Here is an 11679-nt window from a genome sequence, read left to right on the forward strand (position 1 = left end):
ATGCACTTGCGCCCAGGGAATAGGGTGTCCGGCATCAAACGGAGTCAAAGGCTCCCTCCTGTACCCGTATGCACCAAGTACAGTATCCTGCACATGGAGGCGATGGGCCGTGGCTCTCTCCTGTGACTGGACGTGCCGAGTACAGTATCCTGCACATGGAGACGATGGGCCGTGGCTCTCTCCTGTGCCCGCACACGCCGAGTACAGTATCCTGCACATGGAGGAGATGGGCCGTGGCTCTCTCCTGTGCCCGTATGTGCCAAGTACAGGATCCTGCACATGGAGGAGATGGGCCGTGGCTCTTTCCTGTGCCCGTATGCACCAAGTACAGGATCCTGCACATGGAGGAGATGGGCCGTGGCTCTTTCCTGTGCCCATAAGCGCCGAGTAGGAGATGGGCCGTGGCTCTCTCCTGTGCCCGTATGCACCAAGTACAGGATCCTGCACATGGAGGAGATGGGCCGTGGCTCTCTCCTGTGCCCGTATGTGCCAAGTACAGGATCCTGCACATGGAGGAAATGGGCCGTGGCTCTCTCCTGTGCCCGTATGTGCCAAGTACAGGATCCTGCACATGGAGGAGATGGGCCGTGGCTCTCTCCTGTGCCTGTATGCGCCAAGTACAGGATCCTGCACATGGAGGAGATGGGCCGTGGCTCTCTCCTGTGCCTGTATGCGCCAAGTACAGGATCCTGCACATGGAGACGATGGGCCGTGGCTCTCTCCTGTGCCCGCACACGCCGAGTACAGTATCCTGCACATGGAGGAGATGGGCCGTGGCTCTCTCCTGTGCCTGTATGCGCCAAGTACAGGATCCTGCACATGGAGACGATGGGCCGTGGCTCTCTCCTGTGCCCGTATGCGCCAAGTACAGGATCCTGCACATGGAGGAGATGGGCCGTGGCTCTCTCCTGTGCCCGTATGCGCCAAGTACAGGATCCTGCACATGGAGGAGATGGGCCGTGGCTCTCTCCTGTGCCCGTATGCGCCAAGTACAGGATCCTGCACATGGAGGAGATGGGCCGTGGCTCTCTCCTGTGCCCGCACGCGCTGAGTAGGCGATGGGCCGTGGCTCTCTCCTGTGACCGGACGTGCCGAGTACAGTATCCTGCACATGGAGGCAATGGGCCGTGGCTCTCTCCTGTGCCCGCACGCACCGAGTACAGTATTCGGCACATGGAGGAGATGGGCCGTGGCTCTCTCCTCTGCCCATAAGTGCTGAGTACAGTATCCTGCACATGGAGGTGATTGGCCGTGGCTGTTTCCTGCACTGAGGCCCTGGGGGTCAGGTTCCCCCTAGACCCAGCTGTCCATTGGGCCTCCTTGGTTGCGCCCCCTTAGTTTGGAATATCACCGAGGGAAAGTCTGTTCCATGCTAACGCTTAGTGAGTAAATCAACCCTGCTGTGGCATCTGGCGCCCCGGAAGGCTTGGGTGGGGTGAGTCAGGCCCACCGGATAGCAGAGGCCAGCTCCAGTCCCGGCTGCGGTGCCCTTTGCCTGTCTATTGCCCTTTGAGGCATCCCTGCAGCTGGGGCTGGAATTACACAACCCCCTCTGATGCAATTTCCTCCTTCTGAGCACTTCTATTTACAACTCTGCTTATGAGGTTTTGCAACAACGTGTGGCGGAAATGCAGGCAGGCCTGGCATTTCCAAAGCGAGCAGCACCCTGCACCCCTCATTCCCTTGCCCCTGCTAAGTCACTGCAGCACTGGCCCTTCACAAGCTCCTCCTGCTTCAGCAGGAGGCCAAGCAACTCCCCCTTCAACTCCAGTGTCACAGCAAAGGCGAGGAGCCTGCCTCCAAACGGTGCTGAACCGCTGACTCAAGGGATGACCTCGAACAAGTCACTTTTAACCGCCTTGCACTTCACTCAACCCAGCTGGAAAATTGGGTAAGGCCTCGACCTTCCTGCAGGCCAGATGCTGCTTCTGAGCTGGGACGATTCGGATTAAAAGAAAACTCACTGCCCTTTTCCAGGCCCCTGGAAGCCAGGGGAGGGGGCTACTGCGCTTCTGTCCCTGGCCCTTGGCTGCACCGTCCCATTCAGCCACCCACCTTCCTCCCGGGAAGCGAGCTATTCTTAGAGCCTTTCAAAGGGGCTGCAGGGCTCAGAACAGAGGGCTTCAGCCCGCAGAGGAAACAACTTGCGTTACACTAGTGCTTCGAGCTGAGTTCAGGGCCTCCTGGTGCTGTGACAGTCCCTGTTCTGAAGAGCGGACTGTGGAAACAGGCAGCCAGAGGATGGGCGAAAGGACGACACTACGCAATCAGCAATGGGAGAACTTGGGCACAGAGGGATTCAGTGACTTGCCCAAAATCACACAGGGAGTTTGCACAAGACCCAGACTCCCCTCCATGCCATTTCCACCACACGAGTAGCCTGCACCTTTCTAATCATACACCCACACTTGCCTAGTGCCCCCCTCCAAGGATCTCAAAGCACTTCACAAAGAGCAAGACATTCTGTCTTGTAACACCAGTGGGTGGCTGCTCAGATCATTGTTCCCACTTTCTAGCTAGAGAAACTGAGGTGGTGATGTGACTTCCCCAGTCACACCAGAAATCAGGGGCAGAACTCACAACAGGACTCAGGTGTCCTGCCTCACAGCCCTGTGCCCTCACCACTTGATCTACCTGTTCACACTCAGCTGCCCGTGCCTCCTTGGTTCTCCTGGCTAGTTACTCTGCCCTATGCCGGAAGACCCTCCTCTTGTTGTCCCGTACATGCCAGTATCGCAGTGCTCATGGGCCTACAGATATAGCATGGGTCCAGGAAGAGAAATCAATGTAGAAAAAAAGCATGAGGTCAGATTGTCTCCTGCTGAAACCCCCAATTCAATGGGTCATGGAAGCATTTCTAACTAACATGCTAAAGCAGGTAAGAACCAGCCCAGGCTAAGGGGAGCTGCTCTGTATGTTCTCAGTTGGAGTGGCTGGAAAGTGGTTAATCTATTTACTTTCCAAGCAGCAGTTGAAAAGAGGGAGTTTTGTGTGTAACGTCTCTCTCTGTGTCTCCCTCCCTGAGTCTCTTGTGCAATGTTTCTATGTTCCCAGGGCTGAGATGCAGCTGTGGGGGTGGGACGTTAGCTTCACAAGGCAGCCGTGTGTGCTAGGGAGGGGGGGCTGAGTGTTTGTCTAATAGATCTGTGCCAAAGGCAGGCCGCCTGCCTGGGAAGGGCCTGCAGCCTCAGACAGAGAGGCGCCTGTGTACACCTGGGGAAGGTCAGGTTAAATAACTGCACATTCCTTAGCACACAGCTGATTGAAACATTAACAAACGGGCAGGCTGAGCCAGGCTCCAGATGGGCTGGGAGGGAGCCAAAAGGGAAAGAACAGAGCAACTCAGGAGAGGGAACAGCCAGCTCCTCCACTGGTGGCTGTGGGGGGGGGTCCTGTTAAACAGCAGAAACCTCAAAGCAAAACTGTTTTACCCCCCACCCTGAGTCCAGCCAGCTCCCCGCTCCCTCCCAGCACCTGCACTGGGCAGAGGGGTTGGCACCTCAGCTTTACTTTTAATTAGGGGGAAACATAGTTTAATGGTTAAAAACCTCTAAGACCAAATAAAAGCAGGGTGGTGGAAGTTTAGAAGACAGTGTGATGGAGGGGAGAGGGAGGATTAGCCTCTGCAGAATACAATGGAGGTGCAGCTGTTAGGGGGATTTAATTTGTGTCTCAGTCCTGGTGCATCCCACACTCATTTAAACACAGCTGACAGTAGAAGGGGGCAAGTTATCAGTTAACACGGACAAGATTGGATACAGAAGAGTACGAAGCTTCAACTAAGCTGCTATTGAGGAAGGACAGTGAATAGATGGACTGAGAGGTCTTCCTCCCTCCCTCCTCAAAATGGGCTGTAACCAGGCTTAGATTTCATTGGTAATGTCACTGCACACAGCATATTTCCATTAATAATCAGAGTTTATAGATGGCAAAGTAATAAAATGTGTGAACTGCTGTTCGATTTAAGGCTATTTACTTCCTAGATGGTGATGTGTTTTTAAAGTGATAAAGCATTGGCTTTTTCAATCTCAACAGCTGTCATTGTAGTTAACACCTCTAGTGTCTCCCCCCCCCCATTCCCAAAACTGGGGGAATTTAAGCTCAGAGGTGGTTAGAATAAACATTTTTATACCTCTGATAGAATATCAAGTTGAGTTCTGTCCACTTGGACCAGTCACCCAAACTGGCTGACCCATCACTTTCTGCCAGTGAGCCAGGACATACTCCAGCAGCAACCAGCCAGGAGGTTGGTACTGGCCCAACAGGTCCTTACAGGAGAGATCAGCACAGTTAGTCAACCTGAACCCTCCCCAGCATACCTATTACATTGCCCATGAGAGGCATCAGTCCTGGGCAACTGCAGAGGATTTACCTCATCTGAGCCTCCCAGGATTTCACTCCACCACAGTGCACTTCCATGACTAGATGAACCCAGGCTGTAGTTGCTCAGGGTTTCAGATTGACTGAAACAGGGCTCATACTAATGCAGGCACATGTGGCCTTTATGAAGTGATTCAGTAAATGAACCAGTTTGTACCCCCTGCCCTAAAATTTACTAGTGCTGGTCACAGAGCCAGGTCCAGCAAAGCACCATTTAAAGCCCTGTTTAGAAGGGCCCCATTGACTGGCAGGGGCAGAGGGGAGCCAGGGCACAGGAACTACAAAAGGAGACAGTTCTCCATAACAATCAGCATTTGTTTAATAACAAAAACTCCAACTATTGTAGAACAATATTCTCGGTAGCATCATTGTAATATACAATACAGGGAATATTCTCAGCAATCTGAGAAGGATACAGGTTTCATTTTTTTAATATAAAGTTAGAGAATCTCCAATACAGAAAAGTCTCAAGAGTCTTTGATGTTGCAGCAGCAGCTGAAGAGCCAGGGCTGTTACAAATAGCCCCAGTCCTGGTTCCTGTTCCTCCTTCTAGGATCCCAGAAGGCTCCACACACAGGTGAACAGGAAGGCTCAGCACAAACTCCCCATCCTCATCTCCTTCCAGAGGCTTGCCACAGCTCTCCCTTCAGACGACCCCTGTGGAGCTAGAGGGGGGGGGGGACACCAGCCAGACCTCCCCCTTATGGGGAATAGAGCTACTGCTCCTCAGCCCTAGGAGTGCTCCATGCTCCCAAGCAGGCACTCAGTGGCAGAGGATCCTGTCGCTGGCACTCACACAGGCAGCCTGCTGGAACAGAGAGGAGGCAAAGGGTAAATCACAAGTCTGGGGCCATGGTCCTGCTCAGCCTCCTCTTGCTGCAGGCTTCCCTCCTCCCCATCTCATGCCTTCAGGAGAAAGGCCACTGCCCATCACCACAATGCCACATAGGGACCTAGCCAGGGTCACTCCAGTTCTCCTGCAACCAGGCCAGACCTCTCACAGTCACAGCCTTAGAGATATAAGTAGAGACTCTTCCCAAGCCGCCTCCCCACCCCTATTAGCCTTGCCTGGGGCAGAAGGCTCCAGGAGCTGGCTACACTGGGCCTCCCCAGGCCTGAGAGCCAGATCCTGGGAACCCATAGCAGCAAAGGCAAGTACAGCCACTCTGTCCCCAGGCACTGCTATGAGGAATCCCACAACAGGCTGGTCAGGTCGTTCTCTTCCTTTGGAGTGGGATTTCCAGACACAGGAGCAGGGGACCTCAAGGGACGGGGGGGAGGAGGCACTGGAGCCCAGCACAGGTGTGGGGGAGCCCAGGAAGCCCAGGTCAGATGGCAGCAGAGGGGAATAGTCAGGGAAGCGGGCAGAGGGGCTCATCAGAGCACGAGGACGGGGAGCAGCCGCCGGCGGGACGGGAAAGGGGCCCCGAAGCAGCCGTCTCACCTCCGCGGCGCCGCCGGGCTCCCCGTCGGGGCCGCCCCCCAGGGGCTGGCCGCGGGCCGGCGGGTGCTGCAGCTCCAGCTGCAGGTCCCAGATGTAGTCGATGACGTGCTGCAGGATCTCCACCTTGGAGACGCGGCGGTGGCGGGGCAGGGTGGGCACCAGCGCCTGCAGCCGCGAGTAGCAGCCCTTCATGTCGTAGAGCAGCGAGGCGGCGGCGGCCGCCTGCTCCGCCTGCTCCAGCAGGGGCAGCGCCCGCGGGGAGCCGCCGCCGGCCCGCGACAGCGACACGCTCTGCTCCGAGAGGCAGCGCACGGCCTCGCCCGCGCCCCCGCCCAGCCGCACCCGCTTCAGGGGGCAGCTGGGCCCGGGGGAGGCGGCGGCGGCGCTGGCGACCTTCATGCTGGACGGAGAGCGGGACGATGATCCGTCGGCGCCAGGACCCTGCGAGGAGCACTAGCCTGCCCGCCGCCGCGCCGGCTACTTATAGAGTGCGGGGCCCTGGGGGCGGGGCCAGCTCCCTGCCCGAGCAGCCAATCCGAGAGGCCCTCCTTGAGGGGGCGTGGTTTCCAGCCCGCCCTCCGCCCTTCTCCCTGCCGCGCGTTCGGAGAGGGTTTTAAAGGGACAGTGACGTGCAGAGACAAATGGGTTTGGGGGCGGGAGGGTTTCACGTGCGTGGGGAGGGGGGTGGCGCGCAGGTGGAGGCCGCTTGAGGGCATCTGGCTGAGAAAGGGGGAGGATTAAAGGAATGTGACAAGCACTTGGAATAGCTTTTTAACGACCGTTCGTTCCGACACCGCCCCCCAACTTGTTGGCAAAGTCTCCTCCCCCCCTCCCCGCAGACAAATCCAGCTGCCCCACAGGATCTACCCCTGCGGGGCAAAGAGACAGAACCCCCCCGCCCTCACCACACACCCCCCCCCCCAGCATGCAACAGGCAGAAAACACTGCGGGGGCGGGCGGGGCATTGCACAGTTCTCCAGCGTAAGAACAGAAAGGGCAGAATGAGTCAGACCCCGGCCCGGCCAGCCCAGGACACTGCCCCCCCGGCAGCACCGGGCTGGGAGCTGGCGACTCTCAGCCCCGGGAGCTGGGTGCGCGCTCCCATGCGGAGGGACTGATCGTTAACGAGTGGTTCATTGATGGGTGCGCGTATTGAGCTCGGACATTCCCAGGGCTGCGCGGCAGCCTCGGCGGGTCTGAACCCCGCTGGGAGGGAACGACGAGGCGCCAGCAGCCGGCACAGGGGCGCTTCTCAGCTCGCGGCAGCCCCCCGCCCCCCGGGTTGTTGGTCCCATGGCGGGGGCGCTTCGCAGCCCGCTCGTTGCAGCTTGTCTCTGCGCCCCCGCAGCCAGCCCGGGCTCCGCAGCCCCCGCCCCCCGCCGCAGCCGGGCTCTGTGTCTAAACAAGCTGCTCAGACCGTTAGACGCCAGGGCTGTGACGTCACCCATTCATAAAACTCTGAGCGCTGTCAGCCTGGCGCCTCGCGGGCGGTGCCCATGGCGACCACAAACAGGGAGCCGCCGCCGCCCTCAATCACCTGCAGCCTGGGCAGAGCCTGAGAACGGCCCCGGCCCCGGCCCGGCGGTCATTTATCACCTTGCGGGCCAGGAAGGGAGATTACCGCCCCCCCGCACCTGCACCGCCCCGTGCACCCCCATACATCAGCTTCGGGGGCTGGCGGGGGGGGCTCCTGCCGTCCCCTCCCCAGGCTTCAACTAGCTAATCAGGCTGCCCCTGGCAGCCCCCCCTCCGGCTTGGATTGGGGGGCGGGGTTGGCTGGGGGGTTGTTTTCTAATACGAGGAAATGAAGATTTCTTTAAATACAAAAAATGTCAGGCGCCGCGTAGCCTGGGGTTGGTTCCTTGCACTTCTGTCACTGGTGTTCACAGCGCTTTCCAGCCCCCATCTGTTCAGTCTGATGACACTCTAGGAAGCAGAGATCATTAGTCCCACTTGACCGATGGGGCAACTGAGGCACAGAACCATTAAGGAACTTGTTCAGAATGGGCAAGGCCAGGAACATGAGTCACATCTCCTGACTTCCAGGCCAGTGCACTATTCAAAGACCACCGTTCTTTTTATCCTGTTATGTGTTAGAGCTGATTTTATTTGCAGCTAATCAATAGTCTAGCTTCTATAGGTTTTTATACTACGTTCATCACCACAGCATCTGAGCGCCTTGCAAGAGTGCATTAATCTGTGTTGTCATGTGCTTGTTCTGTCCTGTGCCCAGGGTCAGAAGTGTGTGCAGTGGGGTGTCATGTTTTGGATTTCTTTTTTTTAATGTCTACACATATATCTGACATGGGCCCAGGGTAGGTGCACATATGGATGTACGTTTATGGTAGAGAAGGCAGGTCAAAAACATGCCTTGTACTTGAGGTAGAAGGGGGTGAGATTTGGGATGGTCTCATAGACTTTAAGGTCAGAAGGAACCATCGTGATCATCTAGTCTGACCTCCTGCACATCACAGACCACAGCACCTCACCCACAGCTCTGGCTGAGTTTCTGAAGGCCTCAAATCTTGATATAAAGATTTCCAAGTTACAGAGAATCCCCCATTTACTCCCTTCCCAACCACAATATGGCGATCAACTAGACCTGGGGTATGTAGTTGAGACCAACCCGCGAGCCACCTGGGACAGGTCCTTCATTCCTGGGCAGTTCGTCCCGCTGTGTTGGGCCAGCCCCCAGGGAATCTCTGTCTGCTGGACAGAAGAGTTTTACCCTTAGTGTAATGAGTCCCACTGCGCTAGAGGAGAAAAACTGGCAAGCACCGTCTCTATCTTGAACCTTTCGGCTCTTTTAGTGACACTGGACCCAGGTCACTGAGTGCCTTGACATAAGGGGTTCTATTCCTGCACAATGGGAAGAGCAAATACGCCAAAAAAAGCCATTGACGTCAGATTTTCATGGGCCTTCAGCCCTGTCTCTACCATTCTCCCCCCCCACACACATTTTTTCATGCATACATCTGGGCTTGCACAAAATCTGGACTGTGCATAAACTGCATGTACGTCCCTATATCGGCTGGTCAGACACCAGGTGCCTGTTCCATCGGCCTGTAAAAACTGCTATAGCAAAACTGAAAAGAGTGGCCAGGGTGGCGGTGTTGCAAGATTTGGTGCTGAGAGTTCACCCTGAAAAAAAGAGGCATTTTGGATTCCCAATTGTTTAGACTGATAGAAGCTGTTCTCGCTGCACATGCCTTCCTGGGGTTGTCTTTAGCAGACACACGCAGCATTGCCAAGGCTGTTCCTCCTACACAGTGCTCTTTCGTGGGTCAAATTTTGATGCTACAAATTTTATCTTTTACATTTTTATGGCCTGACACGGAATGTGACTCAGGAGACCTTGCTCCTGTTTATTTTTTGTAGAAGTGGGATTTTCACGTTATTTATTTATTTTGCAGTTGTAGATGACTCAGTGTTTTCATCTCCCTCGACTCCCCCAGCGACCTCTGTGCTAACTTTTTTCAAGATGAGGAGACAGGAGCCTGCTACTGGAGGCAGAACTAACTTTAGGCACAAGCAGTGCAAACCACTTCATGGGGCCCTGGCTGTGTCAGGGCCCTGGCTGTGTGGAACCCCTGGCCACTTGGTGGTTAGACTGGAAAGGAGTGGCCTGCTTCCCAGCTGGCTTGACCTCTTCCTTGGACAGCAGAGCCAGAGAAGGCTCATGACTCACCCCCTGCTGCAGTAGTTTGGGGCGCTGGAGGGGGTCCCTATCAGGATTACTGCAGCACCTGCTCTGGTTAAGGATCTGCCAACATTTCCATGGTTGCGCCTCGTTTTCAGAGGTTTGTAACTTGGCTGGACTTTGCCTGGATTGAGGCTTGACGTCAGTGGAAGGAGACTTGGACCCAATTACGGTGCCAACCCTGGAGTTAAAGATTATGTCATGTGATGAAATCTCCAGGAATACGGCCAACCAAAATTGGCAACCCAAGACCCAATACAACAATGCTAGGAAAGCTCAGCTCTGATCCTTTCTGTCCATGTCAGTGTGGAAAGCCCATCACCCCGCAGTGATCCCGACGGAGGAGCTGGAACCATCTGTTGGAAAGTCTGCTCCTTTTCCACGGGGTGCAGATGGAAATAGTCACAAGAATAGAATTCACACGAAAGGAAACCGCCCCACCGAAAGACCGGTGAGGCTGTAGCTGAAATGCATGCAGAGGAGGGGCTGCTCCTTCGGGTTTTATCAGCCACACCGTCGGTTCCTGTCCGCCTGTCCCAGAGTAGCTCTTAGCCAGCCAGCAGAGTCCTAGAATGGCAGACAGCCATGGTCCAGCCCACTCTGCCAAGGTGAGACTCTTCACAACTGTGGGGGCCCGATTCTTCCCACCTGGCACCGGGTCTAGGGGCCAGGAACTGTGTGGAACAGGCAGCGTTTCACCATAACGACTCCACACGCCTCAGGCAGGGGGGAGCAGGTCCCATATGTAGCGCTGTGAGTAAGGGGCTGCCAATCAGTACCCGGGGGTGGGGGTGTGCCACTGTGGCTAGAGCTCAGCGCTAGGAGCCTGTTCCTGATGTTAACCCTCAGTTCTGTCTGGCTTGGCTCGCCTACTGACAAATCGTGCCAATGGAAATCAGATTAGAAACCAACCTGGGTAAATCAGGGCACCTGCTGGGTATAGACAAGGCCTGCGTGTCGCCCCAAGCAATTCCTTACTCATTGCACTCCGTGGGTGCTGCACTATGCAGGCCCAACAGCAAAGACGACGGCCCCTCTTGTGCTGCGCACCCAGCCCCGCTGAAACACGTACATCCACTTCCCCACAAAGAGCCCTGCTAGAGCCCAGTGCACGGTACAGCCAGTGCAGCGTCGCTCTGAGAAGAGCCAGGGCAGGCGCGGGAAGTACAGGCTCAGGTGAAGCAGCAGCAAGCAAGGAGCCTGCTCAGCGCCCCCCCCGTCTGTGTAGAACAAATCTAGTCAGTGTCTGTCTCAGCGTCTCCCGACAGGACAGTGACATCAGCCACTCACAGATGATGCCCATGTATGTGGACGCTGACATGCTGGCACATCTGCCCCCCCCCCCCCGCCACCAATACAACAATACAACCATCACTGGGGTGGGAGGGGGCGTCTGCATCCTGCCTCTAACCTTACCCTGTGACAGTTAGATCGCAGCTGGCGGAGCAGGGAGCCGGTGTGGCCACAGACGAAGGGTCCCACTCTGCAGCTCCAGCAAACATCAGGCTGGTTTATGAGGACATCCATCATCCCACGAGAACAGACTCGTGCACCCTCTTGCATTCCCCCTAGACACACGACCAGTCTGAGCAGCACAAACAGAGCAGGGCATCCAGGGTGCAGAAGTTGAGGGTAGCAGAGCCGAATCTGGCCATTTCTCATGATTCCTGTTCTTGGCTACATGGACCATGGGAGCCCCTTGCAGGTTTGCTTGAACCATGAAAGACAACATACCAGGCTTGAAAGGTGCATGGAAGGGTGCGGCAGAGTGGAGCAGGCAGCATGGCCTGGCGGTCAGAGCAGCGGGCTGGGAGTCAAGATGGCTGCGTGCTCGTTCTGCTGCTGCCACTGACTGGCTGCGTGACCTCGGGCAAGTCAGTTCATCTCTCTGCATCTCACTTTCCCCCTCTGCCCAAAGGGGACAGTGATCGCTACCACAGAGCGAGGGGGGAGGGGCGGCATTGCAGGTGCTTTGGGTGCGCCGGGTGGAAGGTGTTATAGGCAAGAAAAACCATGAATCATTGTTTATATTGCAGCAGCCCCGTGTGCACGGCACTGGACAAACACAGATCAAAAGCTAGGCCCTGCCCCAAGAGCTCCCCCTGGAAGCATTCGTTACTATCACAGGATTCCAGCCATGACGGCCTCCCACCTG

General features: G+C 56.2%; 1 protein-coding gene across 2 annotated transcripts; it reads right to left on the reverse strand.

Annotated features, from left to right (window-relative positions):
* Positions 1–4679: 4679 nt before the first annotated feature.
* On the reverse strand, positions 4680–6388 carry ID1 (inhibitor of DNA binding 1, HLH protein). Of its 2 annotated transcripts, none has more exons than XM_030533227.1 (2): positions 5825–6388; positions 4680–5185 (listed from the first exon to the last, which is right to left on the reverse strand). In XM_030533227.1, the coding sequence occupies exons 1-2, from the start codon at positions 6221–6223 to the stop codon at positions 5144–5146; spliced, it is 441 nt and encodes a 146-aa protein (XP_030389087.1). In that variant the 5' UTR covers positions 6224–6388; the 3' UTR covers positions 4680–5143. The 2 variants fall into 2 exon arrangements, with proteins under 2 accessions (XP_030389087.1, XP_030389085.1); XM_030533225.1 differs by having other exon boundaries at positions 4680–5188.
* Between the last annotated feature and the right edge of the window lie 5291 nt (positions 6389–11679).

This window comes from Gopherus evgoodei, chromosome 14 (genome assembly GCF_007399415.2).
Source record: "Gopherus evgoodei ecotype Sinaloan lineage chromosome 14, rGopEvg1_v1.p, whole genome shotgun sequence".
NCBI classification, from domain to species: domain Eukaryota; kingdom Metazoa; phylum Chordata; order Testudines; family Testudinidae; genus Gopherus; species Gopherus evgoodei.

Coding starts and splice junctions, on each gene's coding strand:
- ID1 (XM_030533225.1), bottom strand. CDS start 6,223: ATGAAGGTCGCCAGCGCCGCCGCCGCCTCCCCCGGGCCCAGCTGCCCC. Junction 5,189..5,824: donor AGCCCGGCGGCGCCGCGGAG/GTGAGACGGCTG, acceptor TCTCTGTTCCAG/CAGGCTGCCTGTGTGAGTGC.